We start from the raw sequence: 27,033 nt of genomic DNA on the forward strand, positions 1-27,033 counted from the left end.
TAAAGTATTGAAACAATTTAATGTTATAGTTTATTTCCTGTAATTTACAAGTGAGCATGCACTAATAATAATAATAATGATAATAAAAAAATCTACAGTTGAGGTTTGCAATTCACATTTCATTGCCAAAAAACAGGCCTTGAAATTCCAAAGCACAAGAATTTTCTAGCACTAGTACAGAAAGCTCTCACTCTAAAGCTAGAGAATACACCACACTGACAATTCAAATAGCATATCTTCTGCATACTAAATTCTTTGACACACATGGGCTCCCCAAAAGCAGATTACTGGACAATTCAGTTCTTCTGTTCCTTACTCCTGGGGTCTACTCTCCTCTATATACATGCATTTTAGCTCCCATTAATGTCCTGTGAATACCAGGTAATTAGATTATATGTTCATTTTAAACGTTCAGAGGCACTGAACCAAATTAATCTCTTGTTTGAGTCACCGATGTCAAGGGAATCAAAATGAATATGGTCCAGATTACTTGTTAGATTTTTCAGGTCTGCTGCATCTTTTTACGCATCTCTTCCAGTGCTGCTGCTCGTTCTGTTAATAGCCGTTTCAGTCGTTTTATTTTTTCATCCCTGATTGTTTCATCCAAGTCCGGTGGAGTCAAAGGGAAAGCATCGTCTCGAAAGGAACTTTCATTAGTCGAAACATCATCTTCGGAAGAAACTAAATCTGAACAGCATGTGTCTTGAACTTGGTTAGCTTGAACACATGGGTCTTGCTCAGAGTTCCTCCCTAGAGACGATCCGATAGAGCCTGTGGAATTTTTCTGCTGTGATAAGACTGGTGTGGATGAAATACGCTTGTTAAGTATTACAGAACTGGTGCTGTTGTTTTCCACGCTTGGATTTATGGCTGATTTGACCATCATTTTCCTTCTCTTTCCATTTTCTGGCATTGGTGAGAGTTTTGCTTTTCTTTTTTTAGTCAAATCCTGTTCCAGGTCCACAATTATCTGTATATCAAGAAAAACAAAAAAACATATTTACACTAAATTGCATAGCATTTCAATGTTTTATCATCAAGGTAAATTAAGCACATACTAGAACAACTATTTGTTGTAGTTATCTGAGGTTACTGTGCTGAAATAATTTATTAAACGGTTTGATGCAATATGCTCCAAGGTTAAGGTTACCCTTAAGTAAATAAATATTAAAAAGTATGTAAACCTGCAGAATCCTAATTCTGTCCCCACACCAACACCAACAGAACAAGAGGAAACCAAGAGCTGATCCTATCTTCCAACAATGCACACCAACAACTGTGAAAATTGACAAGCCATCTAACTGAACTACATCACTGTTGTTGACTGACTGATTGTTACTTGCAGCAGTTGAAAAGAACCAGGTTATTTTTGCATCCTTGCCATAAATTACTACTGTAAGAACACACATAGGGCTTGTTTACATTTAAAATGCTAAAGTGGCAGTGCTGCTGTAGCACTTCATGTAGACACTACCTGCGCTGACGGGAGAGATTCACCCATTGGTGTAGCAATCCACCTCCCTGAGAGATCATAGCTAGGCTGGCGGAAAAATTCTTTTGTGGATCTAGCGCTGTCTACGCGGGGACTTAGGTTGGCTTAATTATGCTGCTCAGGGGTGTGAATTCACACCCCTGATCAATGCAGCTAAAGCAACCTAATTTTCTAGTGTAGACCAGGCATAAGTCACCAGTTTTTACATTTCCTCAACTGAAGCGACCACAAACAGGACAAACTATGCAGGGTTTAAAATATTCAAGTGTTGTCTTACTGCGACACTTAGCATACACATGTAGCTACTGCATTTGAAACAATTCTTAGAACTACATTAAATTAGTTTAAACTATATAAAATATTGAAAGACAACTGTACAGTGTGCAGCTTTCCTCTCCACTTCTGTTCTAATGTTATTTAAAATTCACTGTTGCTCCTGTGTGTCATTCACTGCTCATCATCCAATATTCGTACCTGAATGGGGAAGGGGTCCTGTGAAATTAATGGTTTGTAATCACATCATTGAAGACTGTATTATAAGGAAGACTCACAAGGGGACAGAGTTCAGGTTTCATGGGTAAACTCGGCTTTGGTGTCTCCTGGATTTCAAGTGCTTCACTGTGATACCTTAATACATTTTTAATGGGATTTCCTATATTTTTTTGAAGAAAGAAAACCCTCCCCAAGCTTCTACTTCCACTGGAGTCAATGGCAAAACTTCCATGGTCCACGATTAAGGACCTCAATGCACATCTTAAGTTATCTATGGAGCTTCGTCAAATGGGTGTGAATAGGCCCACTTATGGACATTTTAACAATTGGGATAAAGCTTTCAGCATCAATGAAAGAAGCAACCAGAATAGTCCTCCCAAATCCAGGGAGAATATATTATTAAATCATCCTGTTGACCTATTCCCGGTAAACCATGATATAAACATACCGACCAAGGTTTCAGCAACTAGATCAGGGGGGAAGGGGGGACAAACCTTTTGGCCTGAGGGCCACATCAGGATTCCGAAACTGTATGGAGGGCTGGGTGTAGTGTATTAAATTGCTCCCCATAGGAATGTGCTACTTACGGTGTACTACTTACGTCTGCCAGTGCTGGTGCTCCGTAAGTAGCACATTCCTACGGGGACCAATTTAATACACTACACCCGGCGGCTCTCGCAGCCCCGCCGCCCAGAGCGCTGATGGCACAGCGAGCTGAGGCTGCGGGGGAGGGGCTGGGGGCGAGCCCCCCCAGCCGGGAGCTCAAGGGCTGGGCAGGACAGTCCCACGGGCCGGATGTGGCCTGCGGGCTGTAGTTTGCCCACCTGTGAACTAGATTAAATACATTATGACATTATATATATTACACACACACACGACAGGCTTCCTCCAAGACAAGACATCTAACAACGTTGGATGTGTGTTGGGAGCTACTTACTCTGCCTAATCAAAGGAAAATTCTTGGCTATCACAGAGATGCCAGCCTTGCTCTGAGACTTTTAAAGATGTTTATGAAAAAAATGAGGGAGGTTGCATGGACCTCTCTCTTCCCCCTCCCCTCCTTTATGGCCAACGAGGAGGCTCCCCCCATTGCACTCGTGTTCCCCATTCCCAAACAAAAAGAAGGGGAGGATCGACCCTAGGAAAGCTGCCCTCCTATCCTGCCTAGGGTCCTTAATTATCTTGGCCAGTCCTGGGCCCAGACCTCCCTGGGCAATGGAGAAGAATGCCCCCTGTGGCTGCAGCTCTAATTGCTGTGTTCAAACCTGAGTGGTGGTGACTAAGTCTCTATCTCTCTCTTTCACACACACACTTATATATGTAAAATGTGCAGGCTTGAAAAATCAGTAGATTGAAGCCTGAATTAGTAATTTAATAATTACATTAAAAAATCCACATGATTACTGAAAATTAGGGAGAGCTGGCATCTGATATTATTAGTATTATATCATGAGAAAGCTTTTGATTGGGTAGAGTGGAACTATTTGGTGTCAGACTTTGAACAATGTGGAGTTGGATACTGCCTTCTTAGATGGATAAAAGGACTCTTACTTCTATGAATCTTAATGTATTGTAGAATTATCAATCAAAATTACTGTACCACTGCAATTATTTCTCAGAAGAAATAAGAATGCCAGAACAACAGGGAAAAGCCAACAAAGCACTAGTTTTCAAAAGGCAAAGTAGTAGCAACTACTACTCCATAGATCTAATTCCTATCCTTAATAAAATAATGGAACAAATACTGACGGGGAAGTTGGTATTAATGAAAGGTGACAGAAGCAAGAGCAAAAAGCAGAACGAGTTTATAAAGAACAGATCTTTCCAGACAAATCTCATTGCTTTTTGTTCTTGTTTTTTAACTAGATGTACAAAATAAGTGACTGAAGGGACAAAGTAGATACATCACATCTGGATTTCAGTCAAGCAGTTTCTGAAGAATTTAAGCATTCATTTAAAATTAAGTTTCTAGCTCTTGTGGTTGCGAAGATATTGTCCTATATGTGAGGAACACAGCCTGATCTTCCCTAATCTGCAGATTGTGTGATGCTTTAGCAAAAGGGGCTAACATGATAATTGGGGGTACAGACAGAGGAACAGCAAGAAGGAGGAGGGAGATGTATATGGCATTGGTAAGGCAACTACTGGAATAGCGTGTCTAGTTCATGGACTCACACTTTAAAAAAAGGAAGTTGAAAACTGGAGAGGATTCACAGAAGAGCAGCAGAATAATGAGAGATGTGGAAAATATGCCTTACAATGACAGACTAAAATAAGCTCAATATATTTTTCTTATTGATGGAAAGGTTAAGAAGCAACTTGATCAGGGTCTACAGTTACCCACACAGGGAGAAAATATTTGATGTTAGAGGGCTCTTTAATCTAGCAAAGGCTTAAAATGATCCAGTTGATGGAAGCTGAAGTCAACAAAGTTCAGACTGGAAACAAGATGCAAATTTTGAACAGTGAGTGTAATTAAACACTGAAACAGATTACCAAGGAATATGGTAAATTCTCCATCACTTGAAATGTTTACATCAAGACCAGAGATAAAACAGTCAAAAGCGCCTACGTGACTTAGAAGCCTAAGTCCTGTTTAATTCAAGTGAAACTAAGGGGCAGATGTACAAAGGAAATGAAGTGCCTAGAGATACAGAAGGTGTCTAATGAGATTTGTAAAAGAGCCTATGGTTAGGTGCCTGACTCCTATCAAAATTAAGCCTTGTCAGCTTATTGGCTGAGCTGTCAGAAGACACGTGAGGCCTTGACTAACCTCGGTTCTACTCTGCCCAGTGGTAAAGCCTCTCAAGAGTCTGTGGCTCTTTATGCTCCTTTGTTTCAGAGCTGTAACACCACTCACGTGGCTTCAGACATGGTTTTTGTTTGAATGAGCAATCAACACATGCCTGCTTTCCTTATAGCCTTGGCAATAAGCAACAATCCTCCTGGTAAAGGCACATGTATTTGGATGTCAGACCAAAAGGCAAGGATTTGAACTGGAGTGAAGTGAGCTGCCCTGAGAACAAACTCCTGATGCATGTGGGCACTGGACACATTGGGCATCCTTGAGATCAGCTAAGGCAAAGAAATCCTCTTAGTCCCTAGCTGCCAGGACAGAGTGGAGAGAGAAACTCCATCTTGAACTTCTGGAAATGGCTGAATGTTCACAAAATGTATCCAAGAGCGGTCTGACTGCTCTGGATTTTGGGGAGAAAGGGAGACCATAATTTAAACTGAGTTGACTCTTTATAGCAACTGGCCTGATGGGAACAGAAAAGAGGCTCCAACACTGATTAGATGATGCAACCTGTTGATGATATGATTTCTTCGATGAGGGATCATGAATGTGAGAAGAGAAAACAGTTGTCAAAGGAAAAAGGGTGGGAAGAAGGAGGGCTGGAATTCTGAGATATTTCCGTCTCCACAAGACAAGAAACACTTATCTAACAGGATTGTGGGCTAACCCTCAAGGAGAGAGACAATTTTCTCACTTAGCCCAGCACCACTGACACCCTACCTACTAAGGAGAGGAGTCTCTTGATTCCAGCTGGATATTCCCCATCCCTGAAAGAACTAGACTTCACTACTGGTCTGCAAGACAAAATATGCTGGTATCTGGGTTTATTGTACTTAATGTGAGACTTCTGGATGTAAACATGTTGTTCTATTCTTTAAAAACAAGGACAATGAATGCATATGTCAAGAATCTGAATGAATGATTTCTTCTCTAAGACCTCACTCAGGGTCAAGTCCGTGAGGTCAAAGAACTTAAAAAAATAACACTAGATTCTTTGAAGATCAGGGCCAGGATACTCAGTCTTGACGAGAAGACTCTTCCTCAGAGGGAATACACGTTCTGACAGCTGTATGACATGGCCTGTTGTAGGCCACTGTTGAAGGTCATCCTGTTCCATGCCAACTTGAGGAGACAAGCAAATGTCTTGTCTGATTTAAGACTTCTGTTAGGTACTGAATGGCTACTCTGGATCATAGGAGACAGAGACCGCAGTAAGCACTCGAGTGGATGCTATGATGATGGCTATTTGAGGGAGAGTTTTACAAGCAAATAATTTCCTCCCACCTCCAGATTTTCACAGACTAAGTTAAAAAATGCCATAAAACTCGTCAAGATAACAGCTCTGCCTGAAGTTCTAGCTGCTTCTTTGACGAGGTTAGTAACAAAAGAGGAACCACCGATGGAGGCTGTGAGAGGTGGTTTGAAGGAATCTGGGAGAAAAGAAGCGTTTTTAGTGAACTGAGTGCCATCTGCATGACAGATGAGTGGCAACCAACTGCCTGTACTTGTGGTAGCTACAGTCTGGAACTAGTGCTGAATCGCTAAGTATGCTATTTCCTCTCCCCTTTCCTTCACATTAATTTCACTTGTGTTAAATTGTAATTTAATTAGCAGTGAAATTCTACTTCTAAAAGTGTAAGCATAGGCTATTGGAGGGTACACATCAAAATACATAAACACTGAGATACCTTTTCCTCTTCACCATGGTCCTGCTGCTTAGCTATTATCGCCGTTTCTTGTGGTAATGCACTCCAAGAATCATTATTCTTTTTAAAGTTATTCCTGGAGCACACACTTGCTTCTGATCCTGCAGGAGGAGTTCCAAAGGGAATTCTATTAAGGTATACTCTCTCCTCTTTAAAGAGACCGAATTTCTTTCTTAATTCCAGGTATTGTTTCCCATGGGGTTCTCTTTTGTGTTTGAGTTCAGTGGCCTTTTCTGATGAGCACACCTTTTCATTTTGAATCTGAAATAATAAGAATACAGTATATAAACAGTGATGCAGCCACTCATCAACACACCTGTGATCATTAAAACATTGACATTCTGGTAAAAAAGTGTTCATTAAACTTTAGATATTGGCTTACTTGGAGAAATTATAATATTATAATATGATCATTTGCCTTTTCATTGCCATGTTCATTTATTTATTTTAAAACAGCATATAAATTCAAGTTATCAAGTCCTGCTAGTATACTAACAAAGTGCTATGAGAGGCAAAGGTAGCCACTTATCCTAAGGTCCCAGAATTACCAAGGAACAGATGATTAATAGGAAATATTTATCACAACAAGATTCTCCTGGATCACAGTGTGTTTGCTGGTGCCTACATTTCAAAGATGACTGATAATTCTAGAAGTTTGGTATTAACAGTCCTCTGTGCATAATTTTGTTGTAACCTGATGCCACTCTTAACCATCAGGGCCTGTCACACAACAAACACCTGTTTGAGCATGCACATGTGGGAGGAGAGAGGAAGAGAGGAAGCAAAACATCTGACACTATCTGGTCTCCACAAAGGCCTCAGGAACTGAGAAAGCTCTGACATAAGGGTATCACAAAGCAGACGACAGAAATAAATTCAGTCCCATTTTGGGTGCAGAGGTACATAATGAACTAAAAAACCCAAAACCAAACCCATAATTTGTAGCAGTGATTTAAAATACGTATAAAATGATAAGAAGTGTGCCTGGCTCATGTGAATGGTTGGGCTGGCAGAGGGGAGGCACGGGCCAAAATGGGACTAGAAACAAAGAAATGAAATAATATTTTAAAATAATGAATTTCTCATCTAGAGATCCTCAGCTTTTCTTAGTCTGCAACCACAAAATGGCCAAATACTCTGACTTGCCACTCACTGTATCCTACAATCCTTTGTGGGTACAGAAGATTGTGGGATTTGGGTCATGGTATTATTTTTTTGTGGGTTAAGGCTAAAAAAAAGTGTCTAGTGGCTGGGAAGGGTTGTTGCCAGTAAAATTGCTACTCTGTCTCCCTCAAAGTTTCTTTCTGCCTCACCCCACCCCACCGCCCAAAGGGAGTGGATCTCTCCCCCTCAGAGCACAACATTTACATATCTGGATTGGATCCCTCCCCAGCTTGGCATAGCATGTGGGGACCAAGCACCTCCTTTTTCCCCACAATGCATTTGGCAAGAAGGAAACAACTCTTGCCTCTAGTTCTCCCTGCTGGCTGATCCTGGAACTGCTCCATGCTGCTAAGCAGAGTTCTTATCTCCACTCAACTAATCAAGAGCCCTGCAACAGAGGGAAATGCTGAGGGCTACAACACTCCCAGGCTGGGGAATAGCCTCATGTTCCCTCCTTTGCTTCTCCTGAAACCCCTTGCAACTTCCTGAGAGTCACAATCCACAAGCTAGAAAACCCTGCAATAAACAGTTAAGAACAAAACCCAGGGCTGTACTACCCAGTTGCCTGTCCCAAAGGGGACAGGTATGATTGGCGTCACATTGCATTGTTCTCTCCTCGTCCTCGGATGCTGTTCTTTTGAATGAGGGACTTAGTGGGACTGTGATGACATAAATAACTTAGCCAAGTATCATACAGCAAATATGACTTTAGTTTAGTATGGTAGCATGTCCCAGGATGACATGGTAATTGCTACTCGGCATCGTCCTGTTATCTTCTCTTCTGTCCTTGCTTCAAAACCCTTTCCTTCTCTCCCCATACCTGATCCATTCTCCTGTCAACGGCTTATTGCTATGTAGGAAGACTGTGACTTCCTCTACCAAAGCATATGGAGATAAGTATAATTTCACCACAGGGCTAGAGAATCAAAGGTTCCCCTACATTTTCATTTTCTATCCTCACGGATTGATTCCAGGAAAAACACTACCAACTCTCACCATATGCACCTGAAGGACATGCTCCACCTGGAGAAGCTTAAAACAGGTGAAGTTTGCTACTGCAAGCAGGGGCGGGAGGGGAGGGAGGTTTGCCCAGGAGCAGACGCTGCATCCTGGGTGCAATGAAAACATGTACAAACCTCACCCCAGCAACCTAAGCTACCCACATGAAGAGGGGATGACCTCAGCGAGGCATGGGGCCACGCTCAGATGAGGTATCACCTGAATAACCACCTGGTGAGGCAAAAAACTGGGCTGGAGCCCTTGACCTCAGACACAGGTCCCATAGTTTAAACCCACTCCCCACCAGAAAGGAACCGCAGGGAAGAGCTCGATAATCTGCTGCTCCCAGGGAAAACAGGGGAATATGAAAAAAGAACGCCCTTGGATGGAATGAGACTACACAGAGGGATGGACAAAAGAGGGGGCCTGTAGGAGGACTCCCCCCAGTTGATGGTCACAGGATGGGTCCAAGGGAAGGCGGTCTGTACCCCTATGTTCACCCCTTTTACAAGACTATGATACATTTTGTACAAAGCATACTGTGTAAGGTATCATTTGAAAACTCATGATTTGCTGATCATTATTGTCCTGGTAAAGTATGTGTGGCAACGCTATATGTAAAGATACAAGATTCCACCATATGATTTTGCCCAGGCCTTGTTCCAGCATGTTCTGGAAGGCAGTCACAAACAAGTTCCTGGCCACACAGACTTTCTGTCCCCTGAACATCAGTGGGAGATGATTCTTGAGCAAGAGAAAGGGCTACAAGAGGGCAGCGCCCCAAATCGTCTCTCCCTTGGTCGCTGCCCACGGCATCATCAACCCCCGAAGAACAAAGGAAGCCGCACTGGACTGGGGGAAGGAGGGAAGGGGAGATCCTGACTTAAAGAGGTTCAGCCAGTCCCTACATCCCTACAGGAAGCCTGCCCCACAGCTAACCCATCTAAGTGTAAGTTGGCTGTGACAGAAGTAACTTATTTTAGGGTATCAGATAAGAGGAGACATTGTGAAACCTGTATTAGACAAAGTCCATGAATAAACTCATGCCCCACGCTACAGACGAGTAGAGATACACGGCGCTTTCTGGGCCTGATGGGATACTATCACCTCAACTCTGCATCAATCACAGCTCCCCATACCCATCTGCTAAAAGGCAAAGACACTAATGCCTGGTGGGTTGAAACCTTGAATACTCTGAAGATGCGACCAAGCCAGGCGCTGGTCCTTGCCAACCCAGACTTCCCCCGGGAGTTTATTTTCTATACAGATGCTTCCGATGTTTGCCTGAGAACGGCACTCTCCCAGGACTCTCCCAGAAGCATACCCAATCTCATATTTAGGCAGGAAATTGTTCCCCAGGGAGAGACTGAATTATTGAGAAGGAAGCTGTGGCTATCAAATGGGCTGCGTACTTCCTCACGTATTACCTGTTGGGTAGTCCCTTTTCTCTAGTCACAGACCATGTCTAGTCACAGCCGTTGCAGTGGCTACCCTCCATGAAGGACTCAACCTCCCAGATTATGCATTGGTATCTAGCACTCCAGCCCTATAGCTTCAGAGTGCAGCACCAAGCAAGGAAAGAGCATGCAAATGCATTTTTTTTCCAGGGAGATGGGACTGGGGAGACTCTTAAGCAAGAAACCTTTCTGGACTTGAAGAGGGGTGGTATGTGATGGGTTACGCCCCCATCCCACTGATGGAAAGGCAGAGCATTCCTACACTCAGGCAGTGCCCATAAGGTATACCCACAGAACATGCTCCATCAGGAAAAGGGGAGCTTAAAAAAGTGACGCTCGTTACTGCGGGGGGAGGAGGGAGTTTGCCCAGGAGGAAAGGCTGCTGGGGACTGGCAGTGAGCTTCAGTAGCAAGGGGAGCCCAGGCCAGGGTAGTGGCTGCCCTTTCCTTTACCCCACACCCCTCTTCTTTGGGGGAAGATTGACACTGGAAGCCTGATATGGGCAAGAGGCCTTTGAAGGCTGCTCTCAGCCAATAACCGGTGGCAAGACCTGGGGAAAGTCAGCATGGACTAGAGATATTTGGACTCAAAAGAGATCCTGGGAGTGAACTGAACTCCTGCCAGAAGTGGTGAAATTGCCTGGGGGGGGGGGCTCCCATAGGGAACCCAGGGGCAAGAAACTATGGCAGAGCTCAGGCTGAGGGTCAGCCAACTACACCCTATGAAAAAGGATATCAGACTATTTTTGGGGTTTATTTTTTGTGTGCATGTTTTTTATATTAAAGTCCTCACTTCTGCTTATGCACTGTGACTTTTTAACCTTACTTTTTACTAAGCTCTTAGGGGAAGAAACTATCAAAGAAAGTCAACCACTGGCCTCTCTACTTGTGTCTTCCTCCCCTCCAGTTGGATATCGTCAGAGGTAAGTCTATGGTTGCCTGGCATCCACTTTTGCACCTGGTAGCCCAGTCCCCTTGGACTTCCAAGGCTTCAGCTGGTTTGCACAAATACCGTTATCTCACACTGCAGTGACTCTGCTGGTTCAGTCTCTGTCTCTTGCAAAGTGAGCACAAAGCAGTTTCAAATAAGCATTCCCCTCTTTGCCAAATGCCCAGAAGAGGCTGGGACTTGGCTGATAGGAAAACAGACTGATGGGACAGGACTCGCTCTTCCTTCCGGAAGGAGAGCGCCTCCTCGGTTCCATCGGAAAGGGAGCACAGCTTGGAATGAGGGGTATGGTTCAGTAGGAGTTTTTAGTTAGTTTGTTCCAGATTAAAAAAGGCAATCATTGGCTAACACGGAAGTAAGCTTCCCTTTCTTTCCTCTTCTCACATTTGTTCATTTGCATAATACAATCTTACTGATTAAAACCTTATTGCTTTTCTTTTTGGTTAATTAAGAAACATTTGGGGGGCGGGGCAGCATGCTTGTTTAGAGAAAAAAGTGATTTGAATGACACTGGCTTCAGTCACATAGAATCAGGATGTAGACGTAATTTGGTACAGATAAACGTGGGCACATTTTGCTGTTGACAGTTACCTTTTGTTCTTCTTCACTGAAAGCATAATGTTGTTTTGACTGAGGAGTAACAGCAGTTGCTGCTTTGGGGGAATGACTCTTCTCTTTGCTGTTACAATGCATGTTTTCATCCATCACCATTTTTTTAACTGGGTTCACTTCATTTGAAATCCCCCCTGTTGCGGACAAAGGCCTGAACTGGTTTGTAGTAATAATATGCTGATTCACACGTGGTGTTGCAAGCAGAGCGGGTGCAGGTTTTAAGTTCTTTCTTAAATCAGGCTGTGGAACAGGCTCTGTATTTACACTTGGCTTTGGATCCTTTTGGGTGAGTGTCATACCTTTATTTTTTGACAACACTAGATTTACCACCTTATTGGTTATCAGCTGAGAGGTGTCCTTTTTAAAAGGAGCATCAGTACCCGGAGAGGCTTGTTGGTCAATTTGGGCTGACAGAACATCAGACCCTCTTTTTGTCAGCAGATACACTTTCCCATTGTACATCACCAGAGCATTATCTTTAATAGGAGTGATTGTCTGGCTTCCACTAGGGCTGTTAGAACAGATTGGTAAAATATTTGCAGAACTTTTTTCTACATTCTTCATATCTGCCAAGGTTTTCAAGATCTTTGAAGCCATGTTATTTGATGACTTCACAGGAACAAGGTAAGGTATTGATGCCTGGGAATTTTCTTGCACAACCCATTTCATCGGAGTCTGCTGGCGCTGTTGGCCATCAGAAGTTCCCACCGGCGGAACAGAACTCTTTACCGTTGTTTGTGCAGTTGTCAGAATTAATGATTCTGATACTTCTGTGACAGGTTTTGGGCAAATGGTTTGCAAGCGCTTGGGAACTACTGTTTTCACTGTATTTACTGGTGACACATAAATAACAGTTGGTGTTTTTGTGGCTTCGGCTGCTCCAGAGGCATTTGTAGCGGCAGCTGCAAGTATTTTCTGCTGTACTGTAGGTGGTAAAGAAGAAGCTGGGACAGATTTCACTTCTGCATGAGCTGGTATCTGTAGGTGATGCCCAGAAGGCAGCACAGGAGATTTCACAGTCACTGGAAGATTTTTTGTGTTGACTAACACATATGCTGTATTACTCTGGTTAGATGAAGTTGACACAGCAACATTTTGCAAAGACAATCTATCAACTGAAACAGAATTACTCTGAACATTAGAAACTGGTTTTGTAGTCAAGCTCTCTTTTTCAGGGATCACGCTAACATTTTCCTGTTTATCCAACGTCCTTGTAAGAATGATCTTTCCAGGATTAGTGGACTTAAAAACAGGTATCTTGACAGATGAAGATGTGGTGCTATTGGCAATCTGTGTCTTAAAAGTAAAATGAACTGGACTTGATACATTCCCTTTAGCAGTATCAGGCACAACTGATGACTGAACCAGTGGCATAAAATTTCCAGAAGATTTAGAGATTGGGAGCAACTTCAGAAGGTTTTTTCCATCCGGCCCAGTCGTCTGAACTACTTGGTACATACAGCCTGCAATGCTTAAAAAACAAAAGAAGAGGAAGAAGAAAAGAGTAGTGTAAATGATCAGAACATAGATATTTTGATTAATTCGCACCAATTATTGTACACATACCATAGTCTTATCTTAGAAGCTGGCTAACTACAGAAAATAACAGATAGTCTTCAGTATTTTCAATGGTAAAACGTATACTTCTCTAGTGATACACATCACTGGGTCAGCTGTTACAGAACTCTGTCACTTAGTTTGTACTCACGCCTAATTATTATATACTAGAGTGGCAGGGAATGACATTCTTCTCAGCTAAAAATCAAAAACCCCAAAATATCTTCCTCCTCTGCCCACAAGGCCCCTCTTTCTGAAGTATAACTTTTCACTCTTCCTGGGAGAAGACATCACACCACCACTCTACTGCTCTTACATTTACCACTCCCCCTCCACATCCCCATCCACCAAAAAACTGGGGCACCGTAGGGGAAAGAGCATGACGCTGAATGTAAAAAGAGAAGATGAGATGTCTGCTCCTCTTTCTATGTTTCATACCTCCAGGACTCTGGAGAGAGGAGAAGCAGGTTGTTAACATTCAGGCAGGGAGGAAAGGTAACTGCTGGCTCCCTGCCTGCACACGTGTCCCTAAGTGGGGAAAGCTACAAAGAAAGACAGACTTGTCTATTTGATAAATTATTCTCTCATTCAGCCAGGTCCACCAGTTCTCACTAGAGGGTATTTACTGCTCCTGCAGCCAGGGGGCTCAGTTTCCCTAGAACACCTGCCTGATCGTAATAACCACCGCATATGTATAGGGGTCTACCAAATTCGCAGCCGTGAAAATTGTGTCACAGACCATGAAATCTGGTCTCCCCCATGAAATCTGGTCTCCGGCCTCCCAGCTGTGAAGGCAGAGCAGAGAGCAGCGGCTGCTGGAGGGGCACCCAGCTCTGAGGGCAGCACCACTGCCAGCAGCAGCACAGAAATAAGGGTGGCACAGTATGGTATTGCCATCCGTATTTCGCTGCTGCTGGCAGCGGCACTGCCTTCAGAGCTGGGCACCCAGCCAGCAGCCACTGCTCTCCAGCCACCCAACTCTTACTCCTGGGGGAATTCTGCGCCAAAAAATTAAAAATTCTGCACACAATATTTGAAAATTCTGAAAAATTCTGCATATTTTATTTGTCAAAATAACACAATATAATCATGCCAGTTAGAATCATTTTGGTAATTTATTTCAAAATATCTGTCAGCAAGTATGTCTGTAACAATACAGACCAAAAAAAAAAAAAAAAAGATTCTTGTGGTGGTGTTTTTTTTAACAAATAAATTCCTTACTAGGCATATTAACACACAACTTTGTGTAATTCATTTAAATTACAATACAGAACTGTATTTTCTGCACCTATCAGAAGCAGTGCAAAGACTTGGTGAAGTCAGGAGTAACGGAGGAGCTGAGGGAGAGGGAAGGAGCCTAGGAGAGAACCTGGAAGGCGTTGGGTGTGGATGGGAGGTTTTTCTTTGGGTGGGTGGGGGGATTGTTAGGGTGTTGGGAAGCCTCCCCCATGCAGACTCTGGCTAACCCCAAGCCTCTCCCATTCAGTCAAGCACGTCTGCCCCTGACCCCGCACCCTGATGGGTCTCCACAGCCCCCCTCCCCCATCCCCAGGCTCAACGCTGTCACCCCACAAGCTCCTGGGCCCATGCTCCTGTCTGTCCCCTCCACTAGCCATTCTGAACCCACCTATGACCCCCCAGCAGCCCTGTGTGCCCCACTCTGTCCTAACCTGATTCTGCAGGCAGGGTGCTGTGATAAACTTCTACTCCTAGGGGAATTCTGCAGCACTGGGCATAGAATTTTATATTTTCCAGCATAAAAACATTTTGCCTAAGAAGTGCTGCAGTTTTGCCTTTTGCTCACAAGAGGCCGCTGTGGCACCAGAGCTGTTCTAGCGCCACAGCGGCCCCTAATGGGCAAAAGGCGGAACTGCAGCCGTTCTTAGGCAAAATGTTTTTTATGCGGGGGAAAAACAAAATTATGCGAGACATGAATTCTGCATGTCCACAGATGCTCAAAATTCCCCCAGGAGTAACTTCTGAAGGCAGCACCACAACTCCCCCTACAAGAGGCTTGCAACCCCGTTTTGGGTTGGGACTCCCAGTATGAGAAACGCTGCAGACAAATCACACATTTTTTGTGGGTTGGTCATGGCATAAATAGCAAATTTTGTGGATGTCTAACACATCCACAAAATTTGCTATTTATGCCATGATCAATCCATGAAAAATATGTCATTTCTCCACAATTTAAGTAAACCCCTACATATACATAGTCTGATCCATTTGGCCTGAGACATTCTGACTCTGGGTCTCAACCCCTCAGACAGCACAAAAAGGCTGGGGGAACTTATAAATAAGTTTATGTAAATGTCAAGAGGGCCGTACGTTATTTAAAAGCTTGACCTCCTTGCATGTGAATGAGACTCGAGGAAACATAATGGCAGACTAATTGCCTGATGGAGATAGAATCAGAGCCATTTTAGACAGGTATTTGGAGTGAGTGTCCAGAAGCACCTTTAACTTATGGAACATGGTGTAGGGAGGATCAGTCCTCAGGCCCGCATCTCAACTAACTCTCGGGGTTCATGTTATGGCTCTGATTAATTCCACCTTCAGAGAGATGAGACAGAAAATAACCTGATAAAGGTGCAAACAGGGGCCCCATTATCATTGTGAGAACACTACTCAAATCCAATGGTAGAAGGGACTCATAAACCAGAGGGAACACATGGAGCAACTGTTTCTGTAACTTGGTTACTGCAGGGTGAATGCAGACTGTCAGCACACTGGAGGGCTGAAAGCCAAGATGGCTGCCATGTGGAACCTGATTGATCTCAATGAGTTTTGACTGTTTCAGTCATAGTTGATAGTCCAAGTCCACAACATGAGGGATTCACTGAACTGGGAAGCAGGTTTTATGGTTCTGATATCAGTTCTGGAAGTTTTGAGAACCAAAACTGTGAAGAAATCCAGCCTGGGGTAATCAACAGCATCTTGGTTCTGTTCCATTTGACTTTGTGCTTCAACAGCATCATGGGGCATGCACAGAAGAACTACTGACCCAGTTAAGATGAAGGGCCTCCATCAGCAATGCTGAGTCCAGCTTGCTCTCAAGAATGTCTGGAAGTATGTAGTATTCTGTTTCTGGTGAATGAGCAATCTAGCTGGGCCTTCCAGCCCTTGTGGAAAAGGATGAGTCTTTGAGGGATCATTCATGCTTCCAATTGTAGTATCTGCTCAAGAGGTCTGCCAATATATTTTCCTTTCCTAGCAAATATAGAGCCACTGGGGTGATCCAATAGTGGATGCTCCACTCCCAGAGTCGGACAACTTCCTGCCACAGCTACAGAGGTCAGGCTCCCCACTGGTGGTTGGTGCAATACATCATCACCATGGTATTGGCTGGATGGTTTTACACTGTAGAGCTTTCCTCACTCTGAAATCTAGAAAGTTAAGCTTTCAGCTCCAGCACTTTGATATGAAACCTCATTTCCAAGGATATTTTATGTTCACTTTGCCACAGTCTAAATGTTGCACTCCAGTACAGCAGGTAGAAATCTCTGCAGCAGCTCCATTTAAATAAATAAATAAAGATTTAACATTTCCCCCAATATATTTTTGTATTGACAACCCATATTTGCAGTGTGGAAGTTGTGAGTGGAAAATGAAGGTTTTATTAGCTGAGTAGGACACAGATGGGAGTTTTGGCACCAGAAGATATGGTAAGTACTTCATCTAAGTGTTTTTGCTTAAATGACCCCAGTGAAACAATTAAGGTGGACACTTAAATAGCTGTCGTCACGTTTCAGACTAAAACATCCTATTGAGATGAATGGGGTCACTTTACACCTCCCAAAGCTATTGTTCATGCAGACTCGGGAAGACAGCATCTGACTCCTGGGTCACACGCAGGTTTGTAACACATGGATCATATTTTGAAGGTTTCTTTCATGACCATGTGGTCTAGAAATTTTCCTCCTTTAAACGTAAAAGCTTAGATTCTGCAGCCAGGAGCAGAATTTGCAGAAAATTCCCTAGCCGTGGAACTGCTAAATACTTGAGGCTCTGCACATCTCCTGTGCAATCCACAGGCACCCCAACCCACTCTCAAAGTGACTATTAATGAAAACAGGAAAGGAGTAAGAATGAACTCCATGATAGGCATGCTCCTCCTTCCTCCACCCCAGCAAGGAGTTATGGCTTTGTTTTTTTGTTTTTAACCATCCAAATGATCACGAACAAAGGAAGAAGCAGATGATAGAGGCATTAATGATAGCAAGTATGCTCTGGACTCTGCATATCTGCTGGTCAGAAAGAAGTGAACAGGTGTTTGCACCATACCCCTAATTATACCCGTGGAACCCTGTGTAAGAGGAAGGCAAAAGGCAAGCTTCACCAACAGATACTGTTTTCTAGACAATACCAAGCTTGTACTGTAGAGGTACACTTGTCTTATGGACAAATCGCTAAGGAGGACTAACAAGATGTAGCATTACAAGACATTGAAAGCTGAACAATGGGGAAGGAAAGGAATTTTCAGTCAGACAGTTTAAAAGTTCTGTTTTGTTTACATCTGTTTAACTCAAACATACATTAAATAATTAGGAGAAAAAGTAGTTTTTGTTAAGATGTGACACTTCTTTTGCTTCAATTAAGGGTTGAAAAAGCTCACCATATACACTGGAGATCACTGATGAGTCTTCTATCAAAACTAGGAAAGACCTGGACTGACATTTCAAATGTTTTTAAAAAATTCAAATTATTTAATTTTTTTTTAAAAAGTCTCAACCTTTCTTTATACATCATAAAGTGGGGGGAGCAGAGAGAGTTAAAAGCCATTTTTCTCCATATTGCAGATCTCTTTTCCTTTAGAGAATATGATTATGAATTATTTTGTATATTTAAATGGAATGATGAGTCACCAGTCAGTCCACTCACATGTGAGTAAATGGGATCTATTTTTTTAAATGAAACTTAACTCTTTTAGTAAAGAATTATCCTCCTATAATTCAAGCAGAGCTTAGCAGCTCTGGCATTGCTAAAGGAACCGGGAAGAGGACCTACCTCCAGCTACTAATTTTAGTTTTATGCTTCTTGGTGACATTGTTGATAAAGAAATCCTTAAAATGAGTTCAACAGTTTCAGATTTTTGAGTTTTGCTACATTTCACTCCCCCCCACCTTTTTTTTTTTAAATAAAATGAAATTTTTATAGAAACTTTCCCTAGTTCTTCAATAAGCCATCCTAATCTCTTACTGCCATTTTACTGTAATTATAGGGTGTCTATTTTCCCCCTGGGGTCATGACTCTTGACAATGCACTACATCTTGAAAATAAGCCAAACCCCTGAATAGAACATGAAGGTGATGAACTTCCAGGAAGAGAAGCAGTGATAAGATGGTTGAAAACATCTCTAGAATGATCCATCCAACTTCTTCAGTATGAAATTTTGGAAGAGAGCCCAGGTGTAAGTGTCCTACCTTTTTTCACCATGTCACGGGTAAAGGAAACTGACATAGGGATGCTACCTTTACTGAACTTAAGAGCCAGGCTTTTTTTTGTTCAGGTGTGACAATACGCATGACAATTTTTCTAAACTTCCTGTTCAGAAATGGGAGTGGTGGGAAGGCAGCAGAAAATGCTTGAACGGTCAAAAGTGACCTGCAAAAGCAGAACAAAATCTGGGTTTGGGCCATTTTTTAATGCTTTTTGTTGTTGTTTTTGATATATAAAGGCAGTCTGAGGATCTCCATATCAAAATAAATAAATATATATATATTTAAAATCCTGATTCTTTCTTACCTTAGAATAAACAGGAATGTCAAATCTGGTGGTCCTAGAGTTCGCCTATTGTGAACTTTCTCAGCCATTAACTGAAGGGGAAGGGTGTTGAATCCTTAAGAACCTGTTCTCCCAAATGTTCATCCAAGCATGTATGTTAATAGGTGTTCTTTCAATAGTTATTTCCCTGTCCTACCCCTGTTTGAACAAAAGTAATGTTCCCCTCAATCAGGGTTAACTAGCATGGCATCTCAACTATAGTCTTACCAGCTCTCTATGCTATTACAAAAGGCAAGTCCTGAATTTCCAGTGTGAAAGACATAAAGAAAAAATATTACATGCATCTCTCTCTGAAGAGGAAAAAATTCAAAACAAGCAAAAGCCAATACCATTTCAGGCCTGCATGATACCTTAAAGAAACAAGAGGACAGAGTCAGTTTCCCTCCTTATCTTTTAGCTACCTATTAGCGTGCCTTTAATCCCAGTCATCAAATTGTTCATTTTGTGATCCTCAGTGTGAATAAATCCACTAGTGGACTGCTGACTCTCTACAAATTTGTGATGACACCATGATTCAGGCCCCATTCTCTTAACATGTTGACTCTGAAACCTAAAGATGACAATCTAATGCATATTGTAAATTGGAAGTGTGTGGACAGAATAAAATAAATTGAATATAAAAAACAAACTCCACAAGGAAATTAATTGCATATTTTTGACACTCAAACCTATAGCTAGAAAAAAAATCAGAAATTGCAGCGGAGGCTACAGGAGCCAGTGATCTTGCTCCAGAATTTAGGTCTGGCTTGTTCTTGAGAACCTCCAGCTTGCTCTAGAGTACACAGGGCTTTGGCTTTAACCAGATGGTTCTGGCAGAAGCATAACAAATCCTTTTCTTCTTCAGGATTGTGAGGGTGAGAATGTCTTCTAACTTTGGGTAAACAAGGCTTGTAGAATTGGTGACTTTTCAAGGAGTTGCTGACTGCCAGAACAAGAATGATTATGTTAACTTCTGAACCAAAGCTGCACCAATCACAGGAATTTCCAGTGATCTTCCTAATCAAACATTAAATGTTAGAGATACACAGAAATAAGAAAGCCTAAGAAGCCATTGCTGCAATTCCATGTCCATTTTAAATCTTGATACTATGCAGCAATCTAATTTCTAAATCTCAGAGGGTGTGAAGAACTTCAGATTTCACAGTCATGATTAAGAACAAGTAGAGTCCAGGTATCATTCAGACTGTAGGGCATTTTCTACAGACTCAAGATTCAATAAGTAAGCTCTGTTTTCACAGCTGGTTGCTTTTCTGGATATTTTGAGGTCTGGAACCAGACAAAGAATGTTCTTTGTGAATAGTTACAACTCTAAAGTGTATTCCAGCTTACCATTTTCCAAACTCATCTGTTTGATAGATTTTGCCTGTTCCATAAGAGTTCCACAGGAAACAACCTGTCCTGATTCACAGAACCTGATTCTGAGCAAGCGAGCTCCTCCTCACTGTTTTCAGTGAAATGGTTGATGCAAGAACAGGCCCTAATGTGTTTTCTCCATTTTTTAAAATGTATTTTAGACATCATGGAGTTTCCTCAGTTGCCTCTTGGGAGAGAGAAAGAAAGACAACAGTGTTGAAGGCTAGAACTGCAATTAGCGGAAAGTAGGTAAACTTTCCTTACTGGAGAGATCAGTGCATCCTAGATCTTTCTGTAACCTGTAGGGTAGGGATTCTGTGACTCAGAAGCTGCATGTCACTCAGTCACAACAGCATTGCAGCTCTCCTTTCATAGAGCTGAATCATTAGGCACTCCTCTAACAAGGAGCTACCTAGAAGACAAACTAGTCCTGGCTTAGTTATTGACAGTGATGAGCTATTTCTAATGACTGTTTAGATTACAATTATTACATTGCACTGATTAGATTCGGCTTGCTCCCTTAAAAAGGTTCCTAACCCATGCCTGCAAAGATACTGACTGACCAAAAAAGGCCCAAGTGGGAACGAATAACTGCCCTTCTCTATATTAGTATCTAGTATGGAGTACAAGACCACTCAATCTCAGAGGTGTGAAAAGGGGAAGTTTTGCTCTGATTCATGCTCCTGTAGGAAACCATCTTTGGCTAACTGAGAGAGATTTATTGCACCTGTAAAGCCACTACCCATTCCCTTCCCTGGGAGCAGCCCTGCAGCCAGTCCTGTCTGCATAAGAAGAGACCCTTCTATACCTTTTATTGGGAGAAACCTGAAAATGGCACAGACCTAATCTGTGTGATGTTCATGGAGGAAGGAGCGAAAGCAGTGCTTGCCCTTTTCCTCACTGATGGCTGCCCCCTTAAGACTTTTGGGGCAGTCTTTATCTAGTTACACTATTGGCTTAGATCCCACTCAGTCTTTCAAGAAAATCGTTGCCTATATACAGAGAAGGTCTTCTGAGACTGATGCACCATGCCAATGATGTCTTTAAGGGACTGACCTAGAGCAGGGAACCATAAACTGGCTCCCCAAATTAGGGAAGTTTTCCTTTGACAAAGCAACTCTGGTCACTAGAAAAAGCTGCCAAATCAAAAGCAAAATGCAATTTTACAGAGGAACAATGTGCTCTTTGTTTAACTATGGAGGCAAGACCAGGTCTTGTGCACACACTCTCTGTTGTTCCTCGGTAGCTGAACAGAGAGAAAACATACCACCTCCCAATCCAGCATTAGGGTAGAGCAGGGAAAGTAGGCTACACGCCCCGCCCCATCCTTCCCTACCCTAATCCGATTCCCATTCCTTTCAGGATCCAGTGCAAATGTCTCCCCCTGTCCTCGTAAGCCTCCATGAGCATAACGATGATTGTTACTTACCCGGCTTCACACTGCGCTTTGAGAGTGCCTGGGAACCCCAAACTCGGTTCACCCCAGTGACAAGCAACAGCCCCCCCCACCCAGTACCTCGGGGTCCTGGTCCCCCTCCGGTGCAGCCCTAGCTCAGTGACAGGCCAGAGCAGCTAGCTGGTGCCAGACCCTGCAGTGGCTGCCGTCCCCAGGCCCAGAGCTCTCTCCGAGCGGGGGCCAGGCTCCGAGGCTCCTCCCCAGCCCCAGCCCAGGGGCAGTGGTGGGGCCGCTCTGCCGAGAGGCTCCAGCCCGCAGCCCCTTCCCCGGGCACTGTCCCGCACTGCCTGCGAGCGGCCCCGCCGGGAACCTCTCGGGGGCGGGGGTCGATACTCACCACTGCGCGGCGCTGCCGGGCCCTTCCTCGGGGCTGTGCGGCGCCCCCAGCGGCGAGCCGGACATGGTGCGCGGAGCGGGCCCGGGAGGCGCCCGGCCGCCCGCGGCGCACGGGGGCGCTGTCCAGGGCACTCCCCAGGCGCGGCGGCTCCTCCGGAGCGGAGCGGCCCCGGCCCCCCGTGCCAGGCGGGTCCAGGGACTCCCCCTGCTGGGCGCGGGCGTCTCCCGTGGGCTCCCTACTGCGAGGCCAGGCGCTGCCCGCGGCTCACGTCACTTCCCCGCTCGGAGGGACAAACTCGGAATGAGGCCGTTAAAACGCACTTCCGGCTGCGGGAGCCTCCCGCACATCCTACTGGTCCCCTCGCAGCAGGGCCCTTTGTTTTCCAGCCAGTCGGAAGCAGCTTCCGTTCAATCTTCAGTCACTTCCGGGTCACGCGGAGGAAAAAATAGGAAAGAGCGGAATTTGCCGCCTGCGGCCTCTCTGCGCAGACGCGATTCAAGATCACTTCCGCTTGGGAAACACTTCCGGTAGGTAGGAACTACTTCCGGTTCCAAAAATGAGAATTAAACAATTGTATGAGCACAGTCCAACATGTGCAGATCAGATTGTGAATCCCCAGCTGCCTCCTGACTCCCCATCACCCCAACTGACACCCATTGCACCCACTAGCCCCCATTGGCACCCCCTCATCCCATCCCCCTCAACAAACCCCCTTCATTCTCCAACCCACATTGGCCCCTTCATTCGCCATGCACCCCCAGTTACCTCTCACTGACCCCCTACTAGGGTTGCCAACCCTTCCGGTTTCACCAGGAGTCTCCCAGAATCAGGCTGTATCTCCTGGGAGATTTTAGGCTGCTAAAAGTCTGGCAGTGCAGCGGGGCTAAGGCAGGCTCCCTACCTGCCCTGACCCTGCGCTGTTCCTGGAAGCGGCTGGGAGGGAGCAGGGGGTCTCCGTGTGCTGTCCCCGCCCCAAGCACTGACTCTGCAGTTCCCATGGGCCGGGAACCGTGGCCAATGGGAGCTGCGGGGGTGGTGCCTCCAGGCAGGGGCAGTGCACGGTGTCCCCTGGCCTCCCCCCGGGGCCACAGAGATATGCCAGCCGCTTCTGGGAGTGGCGCAGAGCCAGGGCAGGTAAGGAGCCTGCCTTAACCCCGCTGTACCACCTGAGATAAGCACCACCTGGCCGGAGCTCACACCCCTCATCCCCTCTCGCACCCCAACCCCCTGCCTCATCCCTGAGCCCGTTCCCAGAGCCAGCACACCAAACCCCCTCTCGCACCCAAACTCCCTTCCAGAGCCTGCACCCCGCACTCCCTCCTGCACCCCAACCCCCTGCCCCAGCCCTGAGACCCCTCCTGCACCCAAACTCCATCTCAGAGCCCGCACCCCCTCCTGCACCCAATCTCCCTCCCAGAGATTGCACCCCACACCCCCTGCCAGTGTTTGACTGTATGTTCTTGTGTGAACCACTGCTTCTGGACCAGGAGAACCAGCACATTGTCTTGGAAACTTGGGATATTGACCCGTTGCTGCAGAACTTCAGAAGGAAGAAGCAGACATTCCTGGAGCTCCATGAGGAGCTGGCCCCAACGCTACAGTGGCAGAACACTCAGTTCTGTAGACCCATATTGGAGCAAAAGAGGGTTGCTATTGCCCTCTGGAAGCTGGCAATGTTGGACAGCTATTGGTCAGTCACAAACCACTTCATTGTAGGGAATTTCACTTTCGGGCTCATGATGATACAGGTTTGCAAAGCTATCAACACTCTCATCTAACCATAGGTGGTTGCCATCACCAAAGTTCCAGAAAGTATAGCTGAGTTCCAGAGAATGGGGTTTACAAACTGCATGGGGGCCATCAATAGCACCTACATTCCCATACTTTGCCCACCGAAAGGAGTGAGTGAATATGTCAATCGAAAAGATTACTATTCACTCGTTCTTCGATCACAAAGGCAGGTTCATGAACGCTGGGGTTTGGATACACAGGAAAGGTTCATGATGCCAGGGCGCTGAGGACATTGAGACTACGGTATATTTAAAAGGGGAGGAAGGGACTTTATTCCCAAAAATGACATGGTTTTGTATGGTGTCTCTGTGCCCATGGTTATTCTGGGAGACCCCACATACCTGCTCCTGCTCTGGCTAATGAAAACCTACCCTGACATCAATGGTACTGAAAAACGTGAAATCAACTACAAACTACAGTTTCAGGATGGTAGTGGTGTGTGCCTTTGGATGGCTGAAGGCTCGTTGGTGATGCATGCATACTCAGTTGGATGCCAATGTGGCCAATTCCGTCCACATTATTGTGGCGTGCTGTGCACTTCATAATATTTGTGAGACTAAAGGCAGCTACTTAAGGACAGAGTGGTCACAGGACAGGACTGGCTTGCAAAGCCTTTACCGACAGCCTGATCCAGTATACTTTCATACTGGTGCTGGATCACAGCAGGCCAAAGAAATCCTGGATGTAATTTGTGCCTACATCTTGGAACAGCGAGCAGGCAGGGGGTGACCTCAGCCTGGTCTCAAACAAAGCACCACACCCCTTCCATTATCATCATCATCATCACTCCCATAACCACATTGGTCATTGGGGCACCATCATTGACAAGCAATCAACCAATTGTCTCCACCCCTGACGATTGTGTGTCAGTGCTTGAGTCTCTGCAAAGTCCATTCCTGTCCACTCTTTTATGTTGTCAATCCATCTCTTCGTCTGTCTAGCTCTTCTTCTCTTCCCCTGTACTATCCCTTGGAGGATGATCTTGGATAGGCCAGATGATCTTGTTACATGGCCGTACCACTTCAGCTTGCGCTTCTTCACGGTCGTCAGGAGGTTTTCATATGACCCAGCGCATTGGGTGATGATGTTACGGACCTCTTCATTAGTGACATGGTCAAAGTAGGAGATGCCCAGGATTTTATGGAAGTATCTCATCTCCGCTACCTGTATTTTCCGTTCAAGTTCTGCTGAAAGGGTCCATGTCTCACACACATACAGAAAAATGGAGATGACCAATGCGTGCAGCAGTTTCAGTTTGGATTCCAGGGAGATGTTCTTGTTCCTCCAAATTGGCTTTAGCTTTGCCACTGTTGCTGTTGTTTGTGCAGTTCTTGCCATAATTTCTGCCTTTGATCCTTCATCTGTGATGATTGCCCCCAAATACTTGAACTGTTTCACTGTCTCCAACTCTTGTCCACTGACAGTGATATGTGAGCTGATCCTGTCATGTTTGTTTGTCATCAGCTTGGTTTTCTCTGCACTGATTTCCATACCATATTTTGTGGAGGTTTCATCCAATCGTTTCACAAGGTTGAAAAGTTTATCTTCGCTACCTGCCAGGCTGTCAATGTCATCAGCGAACCAAAGATTTGAGATTGTTCGCCCCCCCAGTGCTGACTGTGCATATGTGATCTTCTAGGGCATGTGCTCCAAATAGATGTTGAACAGTGTGGGTGAAATAAGGCAGCCTTGTCGGACTCCAACAGTGGTGAACAACCATTCTCCTATTATGCCATTGACAAGAACTGCACTGCTGGCCTTGGCATACAGTTGTTTAATGGTAAAAATAAGCTTATGACCAACATTGTACTTCTTCATGGTTGCCCAGAAAGCTTTGTGCCATACTCTGTCAAACGCCTTCTTGAAGTCAACAACGACTGGTGGTGTAGGTACTTCTCAGATAGAACACGAAGATTGAAAATCTGTTCTGTGGTACTTCTTCCAGCACAAAAGCCAGCCTGTTCTTCAGCGACGATTTTCTCTGCTTGTGGTTTCAATCTGTTCAATATGACTTTCAACATCACTTTGCTGGGATGGCTAATTAAGCTTATGGTCCGGTAATTTTGACACAATTGCAGGTTGCCTTTCTTTGGCAGAGTGATCATTAGTGACTGTGTCCATGTGGAGGGACACTCATCGGTCTGCCAGATATTGTTGCAGATCTTGGTGAGTACATCTATTACTATTTCTCCGAATTTCATTAGTTCGGCTGGGATGTTATCAATACCTGTAGCCTTTCTATTCTTGAGTGACTTCACAGCTGACTCCACTTCTTCCCGCAGTGTTGGAAAGTCATCCTCCTCTGTTGAATCTGGGCTGTCTACGACTCTAGGATCTCCATTTGTCTGGTAATTGTATAGATCAAAGCAGTAATTTGTCCTCCTATTGATGATGTCCTTTTCTTCTGTAAGACTGTTCCCTTCTTTGACTAGAATTGCATTAGCTTTGGTCCATCTTTCCTTCGTCAGATCTTTTACAATCTGGAAGGCTCGTTTGCTATTTTTATTATTGATAACACTCTTCAATTTTAGAGCATTGTTTTTCAACCCATATCTCCTTGGCCACCTTCATTCCTTTCTTGATCTTTCTGTCAATCGCTTTGTATTTATCAGCTCCCTCAGTGCTGTTCTTGTCTCTCTTGAGTTCTCTTCTGATGTCACAGATTTGTAGTATTTCATTTGTGACCCAAGGTTTTGTCTTCTTACGACATTTCCCAAGAATGTCCATTGCTGCCTCATTCATTACAACATTCAAATTGTTGGTCATTGTTTCTATGTCTTCCTCTAGAGCAAGCAGCGGAGCAAATTTTCCGATGATCATTGCTTGGAATGACTCTGCAATGCTTTGGTCTCTAAGTCTTTCAAAGTCAAACTTGATTCTGGTGAACTTTGGCCTAACGATTTTCCTTAGCCGCAGTTTAGCATCACAAAAGTTTAGCATCACAAGGTCCTGATCACTTCCAGTATCAGCACCGGGGAAGCTCCTTGTTTTAGCTCTGTTGATCCCAGAACAAAATCAGTTTTGCACCATGATGTAGTCCAGTGGCTCTCAAACTTTTTTACTGGTGACCCCTTTCACATAGCAAGCC

General features: G+C 44.4%; 1 protein-coding gene across 1 annotated transcript; it reads right to left on the bottom strand.

The window, feature by feature from the left end:
* On the bottom strand, window positions 1-26,765 carry LRIF1 (ligand dependent nuclear receptor interacting factor 1). Its single transcript, XM_026654357.1, has 4 exons — window positions 26,651-26,765; window positions 22,155-22,417; window positions 6,470-6,748; window positions 1-970 (listed from the first exon to the last, which is right to left on the bottom strand). The coding sequence occupies exons 1-4, from the start codon at window positions 26,763-26,765 to the stop codon at window positions 503-505; spliced, it is 1,125 nt and encodes a 374-aa protein (XP_026510142.1). The 3' UTR covers window positions 1-502.
* Window positions 26,766-27,033: the final 268 nt, after the last annotated feature.

The sequence above is a fragment of the Terrapene carolina genome, unplaced genomic scaffold (genome assembly GCF_002925995.2).
Source record: "Terrapene carolina triunguis isolate 2854851 unplaced genomic scaffold, T_m_triunguis-2.0 Scaffold191, whole genome shotgun sequence".
Classification (NCBI taxonomy): domain Eukaryota; kingdom Metazoa; phylum Chordata; order Testudines; family Emydidae; genus Terrapene; species Terrapene triunguis.

Excerpts from the sequence above, each read along its gene's own strand:
- LRIF1 (XM_026654357.1), bottom strand. The coding sequence starts at position 26,765 with ATGATCATCGGAAAATTTGCTCCGCTGCTTGCTCTAGAGGAAGACATA. Across the intron at positions 22,418-26,650 it reads GGACATTCTTGGGAAATGTC|CCGCGGGCAGCGCCTGGCCT; the intron begins GTAAGAAGACAA and ends AAGTGACGTGAG. Across the intron at positions 6,749-22,154 it reads CCCGGCAGCGCCGCGCAGTG|ATTCAAAATGAAAAGGTGTG; the intron begins GTGAGTATCGAC and ends TTATTATTTCAG.